The 22474-nt window shown below is 37.0% G+C and overlaps 1 protein-coding gene across 4 annotated transcripts in view; it reads right to left on the bottom strand.

Moving 5' to 3' along the window:
• Positions 1–278: 278 nt before the first annotated feature.
• Positions 279–22474, bottom strand: part of NEDD4L (neural precursor cell expressed, developmentally down-regulated 4-like, E3 ubiquitin protein ligase) — a 452792-nt gene continuing 430596 nt past the window's right edge. For all 4 annotated transcript variants that reach the window (XM_027868834.1, XM_027868835.1, XM_027868837.1 and 1 more), the window contains 5 exons: positions 18758–18817; positions 16424–16531; positions 13474–13570; positions 12318–12390; positions 279–689 (listed from right to left, as the gene is read on the bottom strand). In XM_027868834.1, coding sequence (XP_027724635.1) covers positions 587–689; positions 12318–12390; positions 13474–13570; positions 16424–16531; positions 18758–18817 — 441 coding nt within the window. In that variant the 3' untranslated portion in view covers positions 279–586. The remainder of the gene's footprint in view (positions 690–12317; positions 12391–13473; positions 13571–16423; positions 16532–18757; positions 18818–22474) is intronic.

Genomic DNA, 22474 nt, shown 5'->3' with positions numbered 1-22474 from the left:
TAAATGTCTTTGTCTGGGGAGCATTTTTGAACAAATATTAGATCTCTGTTTTGAATACAGTGGGGCAGGGGAAGATTCAACGTACTAAAAAAAATAAAAATGTCACTGACATTAAGTCTAGTAGGAAATTCAGATATGAAAAAAATGCTCATTTTTCCAAGTATATAATATCTTTAATTGTAATGAAATAAAATCTGAAAATAGGTCTAAATCATTTTTAAAAGTAAACATGAGTTGTAATACTATACCTGTAGAGTGATTAATTCCATTCATTGTCATTAGAAAGTATGTAAAATATTTATTAAGGGCTTTGCCTACAGAGGCCCAACATAAATAGAACAAGTCCTCCTGAAATGTAATTAGTGTACACGTCAACCAGTTGATAATTTGTGGTGGAAAATGCAGAAATACTATCCTTGGGCTAGAGTTCCAACTTCTGCCCTTAGGCAACTGCATTGTCGAAGAGTTTGCTCCAGAAACCAACTTTGTGCAACTGTTCTGCCATTGTGGCTTAGGTGTCCATTAGGCAAATGCAAAGGGCAAGAAGAACTTGCTTGACGAACAACAACCAAAAAGTAGCAGCTGCCTAATCCACGCCTTCAAATCCTTGAGCATTTTCAACAGCCATGAGAAGTTTCTCTCTTAAATCTTCAAAAGTTTCATATGGAGGTAAGTCAAGGCGATTAAAACTGAAAAGGCAACAACAAAAACAAAAACATATGGGTAAAATGGTAACCAATCACCCTGGTCCCTGACTCAGCCTCCCTGACTTACTTTTATTAAGGACAAAGGGACCACCTAGGAAAAGGCAGTGGCCTGAGGGAGGACTTACATCAGATTGGAAGCTCCTTGAGTGAAAGGACTCTTTTTGAATTTTCTTTGCATCTCAGGCATAGTGCCTGGCACATAGTAAGTGCTAATTGATCAGTTTCTCTTCTTGCCATTTGAAATTTTCCTTTCCCTTACTGTTCTCTTTCTATTTCTAGTAACCACTTCCTGTAACTGTCTCCCATGCCCACTGAGGCTCTTTTTTCTGATGAGGGGGGAGGCTCCTAACTGGGGTTTGCAGTGTCAAGATTGGTGTGGGCAAGAGGAAAGATGGGATTATTAAACTCTAAGGCAGTGCCCACTGTCAACCCTTCCCACCACTGCTCCTAATCTTCCTACCTCACACCAGAGGTCCCATCCTGCTAGCCACCTCTTCAACAAAATCAGCTGTGTATAAGACAGACTCATCATTACCCCTATGGAGTCTACATTAAAAAAAGAAAGAAGGGGAGATTTGGGAGCATAGAACTGAGCCAAAGAAGGGGGGGGTGACTCCTTTTGGAAGCAACAGAAGGTAACAATAGAAAAGGAAAGCAGCTAAGTAAATTCTTAAGGCCCATGGAAGGAATGAGGGTCATCAGGAAGCTACCAGGATTAAAAAACTCAGAATTTCACATTGGTGGAAGCCTTAGAATTCAAATTACAGAACCTCATGATTCAAAAGGCCCTCAGAAGCTATTCAGTCTGACCACTGGTTCTCAAAAGTATGATCTGGATACCCCTGGGGGCCCCAAGACCCTTTCAGGAGGCCTACAAGTTCAAAACTATTTTCATAACAACACTAAGATATTTACATTTCTAACAAGGCAAATATTGATATAACCCACATAAACAAAAGCTCCTTGGAGGTGGTTCACAATAATTTAAGAGTATAAAGGGATCTTGAGACTAAAAAGCTTAAGAACCTTTTGTCTAACCTACAACTAAAAAAGGATCCCTTTTACATAGTGATAACAGTATTTCTATAGCATTTTAAGGTTTGTAAAGCACTTAAAATATTAGATCTCACAAAACCCTTGGGAGGTAGATGCCATTATTATCCCCATTTTATAGATAAGTAAATGGGCTGGGAGAGGTTGTCACTTGCCTAGGTTCACACAGCTAACAAATGTCTGGGACATGATTTGAACTCAGGTCTTTTGATTCTACATCCTACATTCTATTCTATCCACCGTACCACCTAGCCACCTTTGACAATGGATTTACTGAGAGGTCACCTTGTCTTTCTTAAAGATCTCATGTGATTAGGAATTCACTTCTTAAGGTAGGTTGTTCCAGTACTGAATGGAATTGTTAGGAAGTATATCCTGTCTTCAAACTTGATTTTTTTCTCTTTGTTAACTTCAACCCATGTTCCGTGGGGCTAAGCAGAGCAAGCCTAATTATCATTTCATGTGACAGCACTTCAAATACTTGAACACAGCTATCAGATTCTTCCTAGTTCTTCTCCAGGTTAAATACTACAATTGTCATCAGGTATGAACTCAGGCCCTCCATGATCCTGTCTGCTCTCTGGACACTATAGTTTTTCTTCCTACAATGTATGGCCAAGAACTTAACACAATATACTAGATGTATTCAGATTCAGATGTATTCAGAAGGCAGAGTAGAGCAAAGCTATACCTCCCTAGTTCTGGAGATCATGCCTTGGCCTAAGATTGTATTAGCACTTTTGGCTGCCATATCATACTGTTGACCCGCATTGAGCTTCAATGCGCTAAATCTCCCAGTTATTTTCAGATCAACTGCCATCTATACATGCTTCTCGTGGCCTTCTGAAGATGATTTTTTCTGAACTGAACTGAACATTTTTTTTTCTTAAATGTCATCCTATTAGATTTGGCCCAAATGTCTAGCCTGTTAAGACCTTTTTGAATCCTTGCTCTGTTATCCGATATATTAGGAATTCCTTCCAGCTTTTTGTAACTTGCAATTTGATAAATGTGGCACCTATGTCTTTGATCAGGTCACTGATTAAATGATTAAATAACACTAAGTCAAACAGTGATCCCTGAGGCATGAGCCCCATAGATTTTCAGTTCCTATTCCTATTTGTCAGTGAGGCTTACTCCTCCACTAGCCCTCACACTCACCCACCCCTCCATTTTTGCCTCCTCCTAAACCCTCCTGGAATTCTAACCTGAAGCCATGGGAGCCTTCACCAGTGGCTTGTAGTGGAAGGAATCCCTCAGGCTCATTATTCTAAAGATCAGAGAGGTAAGGGAAGCAAACGCTCTACCTTAGCTAGGGGAAAACATATTTGTTCCTGGAATTATGGACATAATTTTCCCATAAAATATTGTTACAAATGACAGTTAGGTATTATGATACTATTAGTACAGACCATAAGGTATGACTAGATGACTTAGAAGGTGCCTTCAAGTTTTAAATTTTTAATGCTACGGTGCTATGGATAAATAAGCTTTTGTGAGGTAGTGTAAGAGCCTGCACGCCATTCATAGCGTTGGCACTCAATGTGGTTTTACCCAAAAACAAGTAACTGTGTTTCAAATGAACTTTTGGAACACAGCCAGCTCATAAATCAGTGACTGTAAGTATTTAAATTAGTATTTTCCAAACTGGTTGAGGGGCTATGTGAAGCACAGAAAATATTTCTATTATTCTATATGTCTTAACCTTCTCTGTCATATACTTACAAAAATTAATAGGTGAAGGAAGATAGCAATGAAAACCAGGGGCAGCTCAGTGGCACAATGGAGAGAGCACTAGGCCTGGAGTCAGGAAGATTTATCTTCCTGAGTTCAAATCTGGCCTCAGACACTTCCTAGATGTGTGACCCTTAGCAAGTCATTTAACTCTGTTTGCCACAGTTTTCTCATCTGTAAAATGAGCTAGAGAAGGAAATGCCAAACCATTCTGGTATCTTTGCCAAGAAAACCCCCAATGGGGTTATGCTGGACATGACTGAAAAACAACTGAACAAAAGGTATAAAAAAAAAAAAGGCTTGAGAAATACAGTAGAACATTTACTAGCTGATATTAGGGATAGCAACAAATTTTTCCCCCATTGGAATCTGCCTATACTGACCATCTGTCTACATAAGTCTTTAGAGGTGAATGTAAATTATATACAAATAACACTCTGATAGGTCTGTAGCACCTTTCAACTATACTAAGATTTGCTCCCTGGAACCATCCCAGTGCGAAAATGAAACATATAAGGTTAGACACCCTATGCAAACCCTAAAATTGTATAGACTTTATAATTCAAACACAGACAAAAAATGCGAGTAACAGTTAAAGGTGAGAGCTATTTCTCAGTATTTAGAATACCAAAAGTTAGGCAAACAGATGATGCTTTAATAGCCTTTTCTTCCTGAATGTCATTTGCTTAAAACATGAGGGGATTTAGTAAAGTTTTTCTTACCCTGAAGTGATAGTTTTAGACAGTTTTATTGCATTGCAAATCATTCTGTCTGGAGGGAATTCTTCAATATAAACTTTCCCTAAGAAGCCACACTAGAATTTCCAAACTATTTACTTTCTCTCTCTCTCTCTCTTTCTGTCTCTCTCTTTCTCCTCTATTTATCCCTGTCTTGGCATAGTATATTGAGTTCAAGTCATATGTAAAGTTCACAGATGTCTATTTCTTCAAGTCAGGTATGTGCTGAGTGCCAGTGATACAAAGAAAGTACAAGCACATCTCTCAAGCAGCCCACAATCTAATTTTCAATGCTGATCATGTCATGTCACCAGAGAGAGACATGGGAGGCTGCTGCAGCTTTATTGGAACATCAGAATATGGGAGAGGTGGGTTGGTTTCTAGAGCTCATGGAGATAGCCAAGTGTTTTCATGGAGGAGTAGGCAGATAGCTTCATTGGTATCATGTGTCATCTCATAAATGGCATTTTACTTATATAGTGCAATTCTGAAAAACTGTATCAAACCAACTCTTTTGAAAATGAGAAATATATGTCATATAAGATGCTTGGCAAGCTTAAGTCAGCAACAAATTATCTTTTATTACACTTTTTATCTTCAAAAATTTGAAAGAGTTTCAAAAAATTTTAGATAAATTCATGGGAGACAAATCCATAATAAAAACCAGAAAAAATATAGTGTTTTATAGGAACGTCTCCAAATGCCAGCATTAACAATAGCAAATAAGCCCTTTAGTACCATTGGCAGAGATAAAATTCTGGGCTGGATGAAACAGATATGGCACATTTTAAGTTCTTATGTTCAGTGAATAATAAGCTAAGTTAATATGTCTTCATTAATAGCTAGAAACAGCCATCTGGAAATTTTGCAGTAACATGGGATATTATCTAGAATTGTTCCAATTAATTAAATTGAATAGTTCTTTTTAATAATAATCCTTATTTCTAATGATACACACAGTGAAGTATGTGCAGTTCTACCTATTTATCTTAACCATCAACTATGGAACAATTTTTGAAAGTATTAAATTGTGTTCAGAATTTCTAACATAAAATTAGTGGATTTCAAATTTAAATTCCAATGAAATCAGACTTCTGTTTTCAAAAAGGTAAATAATGCCCTCTTGAACATTATTCAACAAAGGTGACTAAGACTTATAATAAAAAGTACACTGAAGTGTACTTTTGAAATGGCTCCATTTCCTCTTGTCACTCAAGTTGAATGAACTATGCTGACAACAAATATTAGATCAGATTTTTTTTTTCTTTGAGAGCTCAAAATCTTGTATATTATTAGAAATACAGTAAGGAAAATAAGTTTTAAACAGCTGGTTTTTATCTAGGAATTATTACTATGATGTAGTCAATGGACTTTTTTTTTTTTCTGCCATCTATGTTATAACACAAGAAGAGCTTTGAGCAAATATGTCTAGTCTGGGTCCAGATTAAGACCAAAGCTGGCCATCCCATCCTAGTAAAAAAAACTAGCAGACTCATTTGTAACCACCAAACAGTTCCCAATTGTATGTAACTTGCACCTGGTTTTAGTTTGTGTCGTTAAAAAATAATAGTTTTACTCATTCCTATATCTAGAGCTGGAAGGTATCTTAGAGGTCATTGCCTGAGGCCCCAATCAATTAAGTGACTTGTCCAAGGTCACACAAACAGTAAGTAGCAAAGTCAGGATTCTACCTCAAGTCTGGTGACTCCCAAGCTCATTACTTTTTTTATTGCCTTAGCTAACTTATCACCAAGGGAATAAAACAAGCTGGATCAGCTGGGTTATTACTTGACTGGGGTGAAATGAGGTATGTATACTTCAACTTTGCTGTTTCTATGGAAGCCAGGATGTAGGTCTTCTGGATATCTGCTAAAGATAGAAGCATAGTGCTCAAAGGTACTTCCAGAAATGGAAAAAAGGTGAGATGTTCAAGGTTCTGAAAACTGAGGAATTTTGTATAAGCTTAATGGTCACATTAATCCTAGTTGTCTTTTCACATTGAGGCTATTATTACTATAAAGCTGGGTTTGATTCTGATGACCCTTGGGGGCTGATCCAGATGTCTAAAATAAATTTTAAACAATTTAATTTTAAAATTCTAAATAAATTTTAAAATAAATTGCCAAGAAGCAATACCAGTCACTACTGCTCCACATGACCTGGGGCAGGATGCTTTTAGGATTTGAAAGACAAGCCATTACCTGGAGAGACAATTTTATTTTGCATCAATTTCTACAAGTCTTTCCAGGTTTTTCTGAAATCTTCCTGCTCATCATTTCTCATAGCACAATAGTATTCCAGTACATTCATATACCACAGCTTGTTCAGTCATTCATCATACTACATCATAGTAATAATTCCTAGACAATATTCCCCTCTTTTTGAAAGGGAGAGAGGACTTTCATAAAAGCTAGACAACTCTGTTAAGGAAGTTCCTTTTAATTTTTACTTTTTTTTTTTTAAACAAATACAATTTCACAAGAACTTTCCTTCACTCTTTGGGTTCAGAACATATGTTCATACTGTGAAACCACATGGACCACGCCTCAGACTCAGCTTAGCTCTCTAGCTCAGCACAGACAAATGAGTGAGAGCTGCTAGAGTTCTGGCTGATTTGGAGCCGAGCAGGTCTCTAGGCATGGGGCAGCTTGGCTCACTCACAGTTTCAGAGAGATCATTCCACACGCTTTCTAAAGGATGAGAAAGCAAAGCCTGGCAATAAAACTGATGCCAGGAAGGGGAGACGTGATTGAGAAACTTTGAATCAAATTCAACCACAGCCTTCTTTAGTAACACATTTACATTTGTATGGTGCTTTATACTTCTGTAAGTACTTACAATATACAAGAGTCTTCTTTCTCACCCTTATCTCCTCAGTGGGACCAATGCTATCCTCACCCATGTGACTACATCCAGGATCTCAGGCCCACCTGCAATTACTCCTATGGTGAATCTCCCTCAGACTTAAATCCTTCTACACTACTCACACATACTTCCTCTTAACTCTTCTGACACTACTTCATCATGTTCTGGACCTCCTTCTGTAAAACAGACCTGAACAAGCTGGGGAAAACCCACCATTCTACAAAGGATAATGAGGATGCTGCCCAAGATCCTAGACCCTGCCTTCCAGTGTCACCTATGCTCAAGTGATCAGGGCAAGCTCAGAGAGTCCCTGTTTCCTCCACAGCCCCCAAAGTCAATAACAACATTGTTGCCTCTGTGAATCCACGATCAGCTTCCTTTCATTAACCCCACTCCCTCCCCAGGAGCACCAGCAATAGCTACCTCATGGGAGCCAGCCTTCCAGCCAACCTACCTGGAACCCCAACTCTAACTACCCTGCCCGTGGTCAGCGTATTTCTGGAAAAGGTTGAATTCCAGAGAGGAGGTTTCTTTGGGGCTTAGAGGGATGGTAGGGTTGGGGTAAGGAAGGGGCTATGTCCCACTCCCTTCCTGCTTGTCCAGTTCCTGACATCCCAACTGAGAAGCAAAGAGTGACCACAGCAGCTTTATAAAGCATGGTTTGATTTTTTTTAAAATTATATTTTTTTATTTTTTCTTTCCAATTCACTTTTTCCAATTAAAAAAATTCTTATTTTTGTCATATTTTGTTTCTGTATACCTTTATTTCTGTATACAGCTTTTCCCCCTTACCTATCAAGCCATCCCTTGTAACAAAGATTGAAAATAAAAAAAAAAAGCTCAGCATATCTGATAATACAGGTAACATTATACTTCCATAGGTCCCCACCAACACATAAGTGGTACAGACATTTCCTGCAGTTTCTGAATCTTCTGCCAGGATACACAGGGCTAGCTCATGGACTGTCTTTCAAAATTCTTATCAACATGCAGCAGCTCTAAAGGTATTTCCTGGTCTTTCTAAATACCCCTTTGGAAACACTAACACCTGCTTCCCCTTGGAGCTCCACTGATTGTGGGCTTGGAGCAATCTGAAGCAGAGGGGGATAAAATGGAGACAACGTATCACGGAGGTTTTACTCTGTCCCTGGACACAATGGATATGGAAGCAGCTGATGGTGGTCCCAAAGGGAGGTGCTTAGGAGAACCAGGAAGTACCCTTAGGACTTGTGGGTGTTGATAGGTGGTTTGGGAGACAGTCCATGAGCTATCTCTGTGGTATTCTGCCAACAGACACAGAAACTGTAGGGAGCACACACTGTGAATATGTTGGTATGAGATTAGGGTGTAGGCAGGACAGGTGTTTTCTGGAGAAGGAAATGGCAAAGCACTCCAGTATCTTTGCCAAGAAAACCCCATACGGGGTCATGAAGAGTCAGACATGACTGACTGATTGACAAGGGCAAGAGTGGACACAGTGGTTCTACGCTCGGGATTAGTGAGAGAGTGAAAGTCCGCCTGAAGAGAGCAGGAATGTGGAGCAGAAGAGCCCAGGCAGTGTTTTTTAGTCCAGCAAACGAAGTCAGAATGGTGACTGTGTAGGGAGGTAAGGTGGTGTGTGACCCAGTCACTAATAATGTTCCCCTCACACCAAACTCACAGAGCTTACAGAGTGAGCTACGATGAACAGCTGTAAGATCAGATTCTGTTTAGTGTCGTGTATTTGAATTATGGGTTTCTGAGCTCCCTCCTGGGCTCTGTTTCTGCCAAAGATGGCCTGGAGGCATAGGGTGGTACAGTTTGACTTGGACACTGGCCATCATGATAATCCTTCTCTAGCATTCCATCTTCTTTCCCAAATTCCTCAAAACCTGCTAACCTTTAGCTGTGGAGCACCTAGGCCATCTGCATTTCTAGAACTGAGCCTTGAACTGACTTCTGTCAGTATTAGTGGTCATTCATCCCTTGCTAAAGGTCTAGCACTAGAAGGACCAGGACCATTAACTCATGCAAAAATATATACATATATAATTTGTTTTGAAATAAAAACTTTCATTCTATCTCTACTTTCTTTGCCTTATGGGTTGTGTGTGTGTGTGTGTGTGTGTGTGTGTGTGTGTGTGTGTACTGCTCCAATTGCCATAGCCTCATTCTTTGAGCTATTCTTAAATTTTGGTCCTTCGAGTACTAGTCACAAGGCATCTAGATGGTGCAGTAGATAGATGGTCAGGCCTGGAGTCAGGAAGACCTGAGGTCAAATCCTGTCTCAGACTATCTGTGTGACCCTGGGCAAGTCACTTTACCCTGTCTGCCTTAATCCACCGGAGAAGGAAATGGCAAACCACTCTAATATCTGTTCCAGGAAAACTCCAGATTGGGTCATGAAGACTTGGACAAGATTGAAAAATGAACAACAACAAAATCCATGCACACCCACACACACACAACTGTAGCTGCCTTTAAAAACTATTTACTGTCTTTTGGGTCCTTTTCCTTGTCTATAGATACATCTAGTTCATGACCATTTCTTAATGGGACCAACATAATGGGACCTGTTGAATGCTTCTGATTTTTTCTTTTTCACCTCTGAATTTTTCCTGTAGAACTTTCAGATAATCAAATCTTTAGAAGAAAGAATCTTTCTAATCCAATTGTATTCCTTGCATTACACATGGATCATACTTATTTGACCCTAATGCCTCCTGGCTGTTGTTTCCAAACTTTAGGACTCAATCCTTAACTCTGTCCTGTTCAAGGACATCTTTAATAATTAATTGGATAAAGACACAGATAATATGTTTATCAAATGTGCAAAGGATGAATATTGGATGGAAGAGCCACTGTGATATTTGACAGAATCAAAATTCAAAGTGATCTCAACAGGGTGGGGGTAACTCAATAAATTTGTCCTCTAAAATTGTTGGAGAATGAGAACATTTCAAGATTAACAGAGTATGGAGGACAGCAGAAACTCTTTGCGAGTCAAACATTTTATTTGAGCCATTTCTTCTCTATTTTCCTTCTCTTTTGCTTGTTTGTTTCCATGCAATATTAGAAGACCTAGATATAATAACACCAGTTTCAAAAGCTTCTACTACAGAGGCTATAGATCCTATTACTGTAGCTTTAAGACCTAAGTGAAATATTTAAGATTCAACAGTTGGGGCTAGAAGTTTTTGGGAAAACTGAGAAGAGAGAATAAATGGAGATGATATGTGAGAAACTATACAGATGAAAGAGGGAAAGAGAACTAGGAAACGAATTTCTTGGAAGAACTGTCTTAGTTATCTTATGAACCATTATGGAGATAATTTTATGAGTCATTCTAGAGAGATACTATTAAGAGTTATGGCATAATGGCAATAACCAACATTTATATAGCACCAACTATGTGCCAAGCACTGTGCTAAGAGCTTTAACAAATATCCTCTCATTTGATCCTCAAAACAACCCTATGAGATAGGTGCTATTATCATCCCCATTTTACAGATGAAGAAACTGAGGCAAACAGAGGTTAAATGACTTTGCCCAAGGTCACACACACAGCTAGTAGTGTCTGAGGCCATATTTGAACTCAGGTTTTCCTGACTCTAGGGCCATCACTCTATTAACTGTATCACCTAGCTGCCTTGAGGGAAGCTGTTTTCCTGTCACACCTGGAGAGAAGCTGGAATAGACAGAAAGGGAGAAGATGGAAAGGTTTCCTCTCTTAATGGAACTGTTTTAACCTAAGAATTATCCTAAGAATTCTCGAGAAGAGACTTTGCTCGGTATTTTGAGTGAACTGAACTGTGGGGCCAATTAATAATAAGGTGAAGTCATCTATAGTTACAGCAGTGTTAGCAGTGATTCTGGCTGTGGTCTTTCTTAAAGATAAAATATGACATAAGGTTATTTATGTCTGTGTTATTTGACTACATTGTTAATAAAACACATAAGAAATTAGGAGTTTTGTAGGGATATGAACAACTATTTATGGGTTAAGAGATTTCTCCAGTTTATTAAATCATATATAATAAACTGTGGTGGGGGTAGGGTCTGAGATAATTAATAAGAAAGAGGTTGATATATTATTAATTAGTGAGAAACAAACATATCCTTATTATTAGCTTAGGGTTTGGGATAATGAGAATGAATATGATAATGAATCAAGTAAGCAACAGGCGGGGAGGTCACACCACAACCATGTTTCACAGAGAAAGTTCCAGAGCACACTGGGTAAAATCCTCATAGAATATTTATGGAAGAATATGGACATGGTTTGCAGAACATTTGCAAAGGATGGAGAGGCACAGATGGACTTCAACCATACCACTGGAGGAAGTATTCATTTAAATGAAATGAAAGATCCATTTCAACATTAAGATCTTCTGCCACTTCCACGTCTTTAAGATTTGTGTGAAAAGACCAACCACTGAACGGTCAGTAAGAGCCCTCTTTTTCCTTTTTTTTTCCGTGAGTCAAATAATCTGAGTAAATTGGGTCAGGTATAACGTTCAGATCCTCCCCTTTTCTCAGTTATTTTGGTTACTAGGCATTCAGGATCTTCTTTGCTATCGTAGGCCTTTTTCCTTCTATGGCATCAACTCAGTTCAGAGACATTTGAGATGCCTTAAGGGACTGACATCAAACTCAAATAGAAATGGATCCCTGTAGTCCTATGATTTAGAAGACTGCAAATTATAGACTACAGTCTACATGTAAGGATGACGTCTATAGGAGTCATTCACCCATCATCTGTGTTGTATGGTATTTTTATTGATTTTGTTAAACATTTCCCAATTATATTTTAAATTGGTTCTGGCACTGGGCCGCAGGGGTATTTGACACCTCTGCCTTAGGATACTAGAGGCCTGCTACTTTAACATAGATTGCTTATGCCCACATGTTTTGCTGTCCATTCATATACTGTTTTAAATTATATTGTCCCTTCTGGGACATGTTTCATAACCTAGGCTAAAAACTACTTGACAATAGGAAATATCTGTTATTTTCTTTCTACAGAATCTAGTACAGTATAACAAACAATTAAGTGCTTAGAATGCTCTGTGATGATAAGAATTATTTTTGACATGGTTTTAGTCAGTACTTCTACCAACTTGATTCCATTTGATATTAACATAAGTGAAAATTATCTATCTTATTTTATGCTTAAAGTATGCTGACGGTATGTGTATTTATCTATGACAGAACTCATTTTTTTGTCCCCTTCCTCACTTACCATGTATGAGCTCTGGGCAATTTCTCAGGGCTTCCCCATTGCTCTATTGTAAACAGCTGAGGACCATTTGAACCTAGATTAAAGAAGAAAATACAATTTAACATGTATTAGTGATGGTAGAATTAATCTGAAAAGTGAAAAACGCATGAGAAGAAAAGAACAGTGGAGAAAATCAATCTACTTAGGGTCATGGTAAAAAACAAACAAACAAACAAAAAGAGGGGTATGGCCTCCAGGCCTATTCTTTAGATTGCCTCCTTGGTTGCAATATGCTATTTAATGTCTGGTTAAATAAAATCCTTATATAAATTCACAACATAAAATTTATATTATTTTCAGTATGGAGTTTCCCCAAAGTCTCATAAGCAGGCACATATTCTTTAAAAAGAATGATAGTTTGGAAAAAGTATAAATTTTTTTTTCCAATCTCAGTTATAAGATAATGGGAGAGGGTACATTTGTCACAGTATTGATGGACAATATAAATAGTTTTGAAGATGTGCTTGTATGTCCTGATACCTTTAAGTTGGAAGTGAGTACTTTAAATTAAACACTACTTCTTTAAAAAAAATGTAATAAACCCTCAATGTGTGGAATAGGTAAAGCTTTGTTTATTTACAATTTTAATACGTTGTAAACAATGAAAAACTCAATCTTCTGGCGATGGTACAATCACTTATTCCCTCTAGTTCATGGCCACATGAGAGGTTCCTAAGTCTGATTATTCTGTTTCTTTTCATTAATAACAAAACCAAGGCACTTTACATGAAGACAGGAATTATTAGGTTAAAATGTATAAAGACTTCTATATAATGAAATGCATTTACATGAGACCTACACAAAATAAATTTCTGAGAACACAGAAAATATTAAGCTTGGTTAAGAAGTCTAGAGGAGGGGCAGCTAGGTGGTGCAGTGGATAGAGCACTGGCCCTGAAGTCAGGAGGACCTGAGTTCAAATCTGGCCTCAGATACATAACACTCACTAGCTGTGGGACCCTGGGCAAGTCACTTAACCCCATTGCCTAACCAAAAAACAAAACAAAACAAAGAAGTCTAGAGGAGGCATCATCTACCCTCAGGCAGCTCCATCTTGGAAAACACATTGGCATGGGTTTCCAGGAAAAGTTTTCACCCATTACATTCTCTTACTTACCATAAAGTTCAGCAAATCCATTCATAGGCACTCGGGATGTCCCCGTAACGAACTGCAGTAACCGGATACGCTTCTCAGCATCCATCAATAATACGGCCTATTAACAGACACATATGGTCATTATGTCTCCTATGCAGTACTGCAGCACTTGCTGCTGTAACTTAGACTTTCAAAAAATCATTTTATTTATACTGTAATATAAGACCTAGACAGTCGAGTCTAGGTCTGAAAATTGAGTCATATTTTTGAATGTCGCCATAATACCAGCCTTTCTAATCTTAGAAAGAGATCAAATATTCACAATGTCTCTTCTGTCTGCCAATAAGTCAAAATGCATTATATAAAAAGCTAACATTGATGGCGTCATCACCCTTATGATTCTGTCTATAAGGCTTGGTGATCCCCCCCCACCCCAAGGTCAATTATAAACACAAGATATTACGTAAATTTGACCAGCAACAGAAACACAAGGTACAAACCTGGGTTACCTATTTGAGAAACCTCTAATCAAACGGTACTTAAACTTTGTGTGTCCGATACCCCCTTCACTGTCTATTGAAGCCTACTGAAACCCTTCTCAAAATAATGTTTTTAAATACATAAAATAAGATATATAGAATAATAAAAGAAAACAATTCTATTGAAATCGTCATCAAAATATGAAAAAAAAAAGATAAGCTCAGACACCTCAGGTTAAGAACCCCTGCTCTAATCAATGGTTACAAAAATGAAAGGAATGACATTCTTTAAAATCTGACCATCCTCAGTCTATCAACATTCATTTTCAAGTACTGACTATGGGTTGGGTTTTGTGCTAGTTAGCTGAGATTATAAAGATAAAAGCAAAATAGCCCCTGTCCTCAAGGAGCTTACATTCTAACAGGGAAGACAAAACACATACCTAAAAAGGTATGCATAATATACTGACAAAGCAGATATAAGGTAACAGATGGAGAGTATTATCAGTGTGGGATCCAAGAAAGCTCCTGTAAAAGGTAAGTGTTTGAACTTCTGAATCCTGAGGGAAACCAGGGATTCCAAGAGGTAGAGGTCTGAAAGAGAGGCCATTTCAGGTATCAAAGAGCAAAGTTAGGGAGATGGGAGAATGGTGGTGGTGGTAGGGTCGTCACATATCAAGAATAACAATGAAGTGAGGATGACTGGACTAGAGTATATAGAGGCGTAATAAGTATAATATAATGTGCAACAGAGTATAATGGCAGCTAGGTGGTGCCATAGTGCACAGAGCGCTGGGCCTGTAGTCAGGAAGACTCATTTTCTTGATTTCAAATCTGGCCTCAGACACTGAATAGCTGTGTGACCCTGGGCAAGTCACTTAACCTCATTTGCCTCAGTTTCCTCATCTGTAAAATGAGCTGGAAAAGGAAATGGCAAACAATTTCAGTATCTCTGCCAAGAAAACTCCAAATGGAGTCATGAAGAGTTGGACACAACTGAAAAATGACTGAACAACAACAATAGAATATAAAAAGATGTAATAAGATAAAATGAAGCTGTAAAGATAGGATGGTGCCAGGCTGTGAAGAATTAATTTAATTTGGCATTAAATGCCAAAGGGAGGTGTTTACAACTTGATCATAGAGGTAACAAGGAGACACCACAGTTTATCAAGCAGGATAGTAACATGATCAAATTTGCACCTTAAGAAAATCCCCTGGGGGCAGCTAGGTGGCGCAGTGGATAGAGCTCCAGCCTTGGAGTCAGGAGGACCCAAGTTCAAATGTGGCCTCAGACACTTGACACAAACTGTGTGACCCTGGGCAAGTCACTTAACCTCAATTGAGAAAGAAAGAAAGAAAGAAAGAAAGAAAGAAAGAAAGAAAGAAAGAAAATCCCTTCAATGGCTATGTCAAGGGTAGTTTGGAGTAGAGAGAGACTATGCAAGAGATGATGAGGGCCTGGCTGGCTGCTGTGTGAGTAGAGAGAATGGAACCTATGAGAGATATTAGAGAGAGAAACATTTGTTGGAACGCTGCTCTCCTCATTGTGCATGCTACTAATGCTAAGTCAGGTCAAAATACAAAGCATATTATAGGGAATGAAATCTTTATACTTCTGGTTTATCAAAAGAGTAGGAAAAGAAAGGAAAGGAAAATTCTTTATACTTAAACTATGGTTATACCATCATCTAATCACAAGACTGGGATTTCAAGTAGTTTCTCTGCAATCCATACCCTCTGTGTCTCCTTTGGTATTCAAAAATATAATAAAGGAAAAATAAAAATGAGTGGTTTGCTTATTTCTCATTTTGCAAACATGCAGTCTTTTGTTGACTACACTTTTGAAATCTTTCCACCTTCTCCCTATTCCAAATAGATAATGGTACTAGGATAATTAAGTCATATTAAATCATATTTCACATTACTCATTCCTGGAGCAATATAATCCCAGAATATTTGCAGAATTCCTTAGAAAATTAGGGACAAATTCTTTAAAAAGAATGATATTTCAGAAAAAGGACAAATTTTTTTCCAATCTCAGTTATAAGATAATGGGAGAAGGTACATTTGTCACAGTATTGATAGACAATATAAATAGTTTTGAAGATGTGCTCATATGTTATTTAGGCAAGTCAATTTTTCCTTAATCTCTGTTCCCTAGTATTAAAAGAGGATGCTTTATAGTCTTACCATTAAAGATCATCCTTTAAATTTCTTGCTTATTACTTGTCCATTAATTAAAGGAATGATAAAATTAATTCCTTCCATTAAGTACCACTCTAACTACTTTTTCTCTGCATTGATAATAAGCTGAAGAAGAATTTTTCCTAATCTTCAGATATAAATACTAAAATGAAAACAGCATAAGGCATAGAAGGAAGTACTCCTACTAGAGATAAATATAACCTACATACAGAAAAGACAGAACAGTTAGTACAACAGCCGGCCTTAGAATAACAATGTGGCCACAGTGTGGGACTAGGGCTTACCTTCCAGAACCACTGAATGACAGGGTGATTTGGGCAGTAGCCGTTCTTGTAAATAGCATGTTGTCTCCAGTCGTTAACATCAACATCTCCGAGGCCACACATCAGCAGCTATTTAGAAAAAAACAATTCAGGTTTAAATGTGGAAGGTCTGAAAACTGAAAATCACACTGATGATTCAACCTACTTTCATCACCATTATTATTATAAAAATGGTTGCTGTTTTTTTTTTTAAATAAAAACATCCATAACCCAATTCATCACCTTTCATAAAAGCAAATGGAATAAGGTTTCCATTTACATTCGCTGTAAGAAACCAAAGAGACGACCATTTGAATCACACAAAAGGCACTGTGGCTTTAGTGAAAAGAGGGCTAGCCTTCGAGTCGAAGGACTTGAGTTCAAGTCCCACCTGTGATATATACTGGTTGTGGAGCCCTGGGCAAGTCACTGAGATTCTCATTTCCAGGCACCTCTCTCAGACTAGAGGTTGCAGAGAAGGTATTGATTTGAGAGAAGAAATTCTTTACTGGGAATGCTCTAAACTGATAAAATCACATTTGGTTAAAGAAAAAGGGGACGGACTTTCAGTTTTTGTGTATAACTAGGAAATCTATTAAATTTCCATCCTGCTCTTCCCCAAATACTTTAAAGATTTGAAAAACATATCACATTAACTTTTTGAGGCTTTTACTTACTAAACAAGTTTACTAAATTGTATTGATGTTCAATATTGCCATTAATAAAAAATAAAATCAATGAAGTATCTGGTTTGTTAGACAAAATCAGAAGCTTTATAAAGTTGGCTCCCTTCCACACAGCTACCATCCCCACTCAGTTGCCCATCCCAGGTTTCCATTATTAATGAGGCTTTCATTATTGTACCTCTCTCCATCTTGCCTCATTGCCATTATCCCAACCCTACCTCCTCTTGGGTATTGGAATCTTAACTTCCCCCAGAGAATAGGTACTTTTACCAATATTTGATCATTGACCATACGAAATGATTCCCAATTCGTGGCTGCTCAAAATCATATAATCCTCCATCTTATTCAAAACCCAAGAGACTACAGATAATTAGAATAGGTCATGCATTGCATTCAATTCATTAGCTTTAAGCACATCCATGGACAAGGCTTCTATGTTAATTAGTCATTTATTAATATTGTTGTTTGTTTTTATTAGTTGTGACTTACACATTTAGTTTTTTTTTTAAAAACTAGGTTTTTTTAATTGTGTAAACCTGTTACCAGAGAAGATGTTCTCTTAGAATTGTATTTGACATAACTGTAGAAGCAGTATGGTGTCATGAAAACTGGGATGATAGGGTCTGTGCCTTGAGTGATAATCGCTGTTCTGCCATTTACTAGTAATGTGGCTTTGTACAAGTCACAATTCCAGCTGCCATATGCTTCAGTTTCCTTATATATAAAATTATGGAGTTGAATCATATTATTTCTAAACTCCCTTCCAGCTCATAAATTGTATTGACGGTTTCTACTGTCTAAGGAAAGGACCTCAGCTGAGGTGTGCTAAATCTAATGTCTCTTATTTATCCCTAACTAAAAGGCAAAAATAGGATATCCTTCCCTCCCCCAAACTTCTGGATTCTAATCTTGCCTTGAGTAGTGAATTTCTCAAAAGACTCTTTTAACACATAAAAAAAGGGATAATGGCTTCTATTGACTTTGGATTTCCATATTAGCTCTCCAGTATGACGATGTTGAAAAGGATAATGAAGACATCTCCTACTTTTCCTACTTCACTGTTCATTGAATGATTTAGGGGAAGGATATTTTTAAAAAATATGTCTATAGCTAATATCTGATACAGACCGTTAGCACTGTAGTTTTGCCTGCCTAATTGTGTAACTGTTTACCACAACTCAGCTGCCACAGACCACAAAGAAGGAATCCCAACTCAGCATTATGGGAGTAGAGTCCACAAGGAGAATCTAGGTCAGGGCTGGGCCTTCACAAGGATTCCCTGGAACAGTTGGGGGAAGTAGTTGGGGATGCTGCTTCTGAATACAGTATGCCTCTGTATTACTTCTCAGGGCCATGATCAAACCCAGAACAGTGGATTTCTTGGGATTCAAATAGCTTCTATTAACATTCACCTTTAACTGATATTGCTAAATGAGAGCTAACTGATTAGTTGTCATGACTCAGCTCATTTTCCCCAAACTAATAAAACCTATGCATAGTATAATTCACTTTTGCCTTCTTTGTAGAACATTATGAACTACAGCAAAGAAAGATGTGTGATTGGTAGAAGAATGAAGAACCTTCTGATATACTTTTCAAAAAATTATAAAGGATTTAAAAGACAACAAACCTCTAACTCGTTTTCATCAAAAATTTTAATCAAATCAATGGGAAGCAATTCTGTGAATCCCTAAAGAAAAAAAGAAAAATGAATAAATAATCCTGAAACTTTTTTGTCTCAAAGGAAAATTTAAAGGAAACATGATTTTTGTTCTTAACCAAATAAAAATTATTTTTAAAGGTCAGTTATTTATTTGTAGGTAATAGCATTTGTGTAATTCCAATTGTAAAATGTTATCCATTTTTCCCTCCCAAATACAAGTAATGAAAAACCTTGACTTTAGAATCATTTAATTACTTAGGGTACCTTAAATTGGGTGACTGCAATACGTGGATTCTAAAACATATCCATGATACATTCAAGTGAGTCAATAAGTCCTAAAAATATACAGGCCCACAGATGATGAATGGAATATCTTAAAATAACACAAATTCAATGTATACCAAGACAAATAAAATAAGGCAGTCATGTAGTATAGAAGAAAAAGTAACAGACAAAGAAAATCAGGAGAATCTGGCCTCTGCCACTGACCATCTTACTAGCTGTGGGTTAATTCTCTTAGCCTCACCGAGCCTCAGTTTCCACAAACTAAAGGATTGGGTTTAGAATATGAATTTTGAAATTCTATGATATTAAATCTCTGAATTTCTTGGGAGTTTCTACCCATGGCCAGGGCTTTATTCCTCATTATACCTAGGGATAAATTTTAATTAGTTTTAGGTGCCTTGCCAAGAAGAACCAGAGGAATTTTCTAAGTTAGTTTAAAATGAATTAAAATTTGGAGTTTTTTTTTTAACTGTTGTATACTTTAGATTTCCAATAGCTAATAAACTTTATAAAGCCTTAAAAAACATTTCTCAATTTGAGATGGTGAAAATTTTGATAAACTATGCAAACAATTTAGACCAGGGGATCTTAACTGCTTTTTGTATGTCACAGACCCTTTTGTCAGTCTGATGAAGTCTACTTACCCATTATCAGTATGTTTTTAAATACATAAAATCAAATACATAGGATTATGAAGTAAGCCAATTAAATTGAAATGAAGTTATCAAAATATTTTTATAAAACAAGGTCACAAATCCCTAGGTTATAATCCCTGATTTAGATCAAGATATCACATACATATCATAATAAGCTCCAAAGAATGCATCTCTTATATAAAAGGTCACATAATTAAAGAAGAGAAACAAGAAGAAAAAACTTTGCACAGTTATGGATTAAGGAAGAGTTCATGACAGATGTGGGCTAAAGAGAAGCATAGAAGATAAAAAGGAAAATTTTTGATTATCCAAAATTGGAAAGTTTTTGCACAAACAAAAATGCAGTTAATATTAAAAAGGAAAAAAGTTAACTGGAAAAGTATTTGCAATAAGCTTCTCCAGTAAAGGTCTGATATTCAAGATATATAAATAACTGCTTCCAAAATAAAAATTTTAGCTATTCCCTAATAGTCAAAGAATATGAACAGGTAGTTTTCCTCTTCTCTTCAAAACATTTATTTTCATTTACTTTAGTCATTTAAAATTTTTGTTTGAGTTCCAAATTCTCTCCCTCCCTCCTGTCCCTTGTCTACCGATTGAGAAGGCAAACAATATAATATCAGTTATACATATGAACTCATGGAAAATATATTTCCATATTAGCCATGGAGAAAAAAAAAGGAAGAAAAATAAAGTGAAAAAAATAAACTTCAACTTGCACTCAAGAGTTCATCAGTTTTCTCTCTGGAGGTGAATAGTATTTTTGAGTCCCTTGGAATTGTCTTGGATCATTGTCGTGATCAGAGGAGATAAGTCTTTCACAGTTGATCGTCATTACAATATTGCTGTTATGTGTATAATGATCTCCTGGTTCTTTACCAATTCATGTAAGTCTTTCATGTTTTCTGAAACCATCCTACTCATCATTTCTTATAGCACAATAGTATTCCATCACAATTATATACCACAACTTGTTCAGTCATTTCCTAATTGGTGGGTATCCCCTCATTTTCACGAGAAAGAGCTGCTATAAATATTTTTGCACATAGGTCCCTTTCCCTTTAATTTGATCTCTTTGGGATGCAGACCTAGTAGTGGTATTGCTAGGTCAAAGGGTAAACACAGTGAATAGGTAGTTTTCAAAGGAAGAAATCCAAGCCTATCAACAGTTACATGAAAAATTCTCCAAATCACTAACAATTAAAGAAATTGAAACTAAAACAACCCTGAGGTTATACCTCATACTTATCAGATTAGCCAAGATGACAAAAAGGGAAAATAAGATGACAATTGTTAGAGGCATGCAGGAAGATATCTGCACTGATAAACAATTGCTGGTGAACAGCCAATCTGGAAAGCAGCTTGCAACTATATTCTCTACTGTGCATACCCTCTGCCCCAGCAATACCTATTACTTGGCCTATACCTCCAAAGAAGTCAAAGAAAGAGGAAAAGGATCCATACATATACCAAAAAAAATCTATAGGGGCAGCTAGGTGGCGCAGTGGATAGAGTACCGGCCCTAGAGTCAGGAGGACCTGAGTTCAAATCCGGTTTCAGACACATAACACTTCCTAGCTGTGTGACCCTGGGCAGGTCACTTAACCCCATTGCCTAACAAAAACAAAAAACAAAAACAAAACAACAACAAAATATTTACAGCAGCTCTTTTCAGTGGAGCAAAGAACTGGAAACAAAAGAGGTGTCCATCAATTGACGAATGGCTAAACAAATTGTGGTATATGAATATAATGGAATATTAATTTATACCATAAGAAATTATGAAAATGATAGTTTCAGAGAAACGTGACAAGACTTGTATGAACTGATGCAGAATGGTGTAAGCAGAACCAGGAAAATAATATATACAGTGATCACAACACTGTAAAGATGAATAACTTTGAAAGAATTAAAAACTCCTATCATTGCAAGGACCAAGCATGAAGCACACTACTAAAGCACGCATCTTGACAGAAGGATGAAAGACTCATGGTGTAAAATGAAGCATACATTTTTGGATATGACAAATGTGTGGATTTGTTTTGCTTGACTATGTTTATTTGTTACAAAGATTAGATTTTCTGTTTTTTTCCCATGGTAGAGGGGGAATGAAGATTTGAGGGACAAAGTGAGCTAATATTAGTATTTCTCTCCACCCCCCAAAAAGAAGAAAATTAAGAAAAATGCTTTTTGAAGCATTTTTTGAAGCAATGCATAGAAGAAAACAGAGAAAAACAGAAAACCTTTAAAAGTAACATGTTCAATTTGTTTACATTAAAAAAATGCAAGCTGTATAAAATAGAGATTTGTTGTTTCACAAATAATCTTTTTTCTGTTCTAGTATGTGGAAACATTCATGGGGGTGGTATTTGTCAAATTCAGAATTTAAAAAAATAGGCCTTCCCCTCCTCCCTTTGATCCTCATATTTCTGGTCCCTGAGATAGGTTTGGGATTGTATTTCCTCAGCACATGATAGGGTCGTGAAAGGATGGACAAACTGATTAACCGATTAAGATGGATGAAAGCTTAGTAGATACAACAACAAAAACAATATAGCTAAAAGGATAATGATATGATGTTTTACTATAATAGAGTGTTTGATTGTGCAGGGAATGTAGAAGTTAATAACACTAATATAGAAGAAAGTACAGAGTTGGGGAGAAATACATAGCCAAAGTTAATACTCAGAGCGACAATAGAATCATTGAAAATGTTATTTAGGACATTTGCTCCTTAACTTCA

Source organism: Vombatus ursinus, unplaced genomic scaffold (assembly GCF_900497805.2).
Source record: "Vombatus ursinus unplaced genomic scaffold, bare-nosed wombat genome assembly UNPS02014791.1, whole genome shotgun sequence".
Classification (NCBI taxonomy): domain Eukaryota; kingdom Metazoa; phylum Chordata; class Mammalia; order Diprotodontia; family Vombatidae; genus Vombatus; species Vombatus ursinus.
Note: the sequence above shows the minus strand (reverse complement) of the source record. Positions and strands in the feature narration are given on the sequence as shown.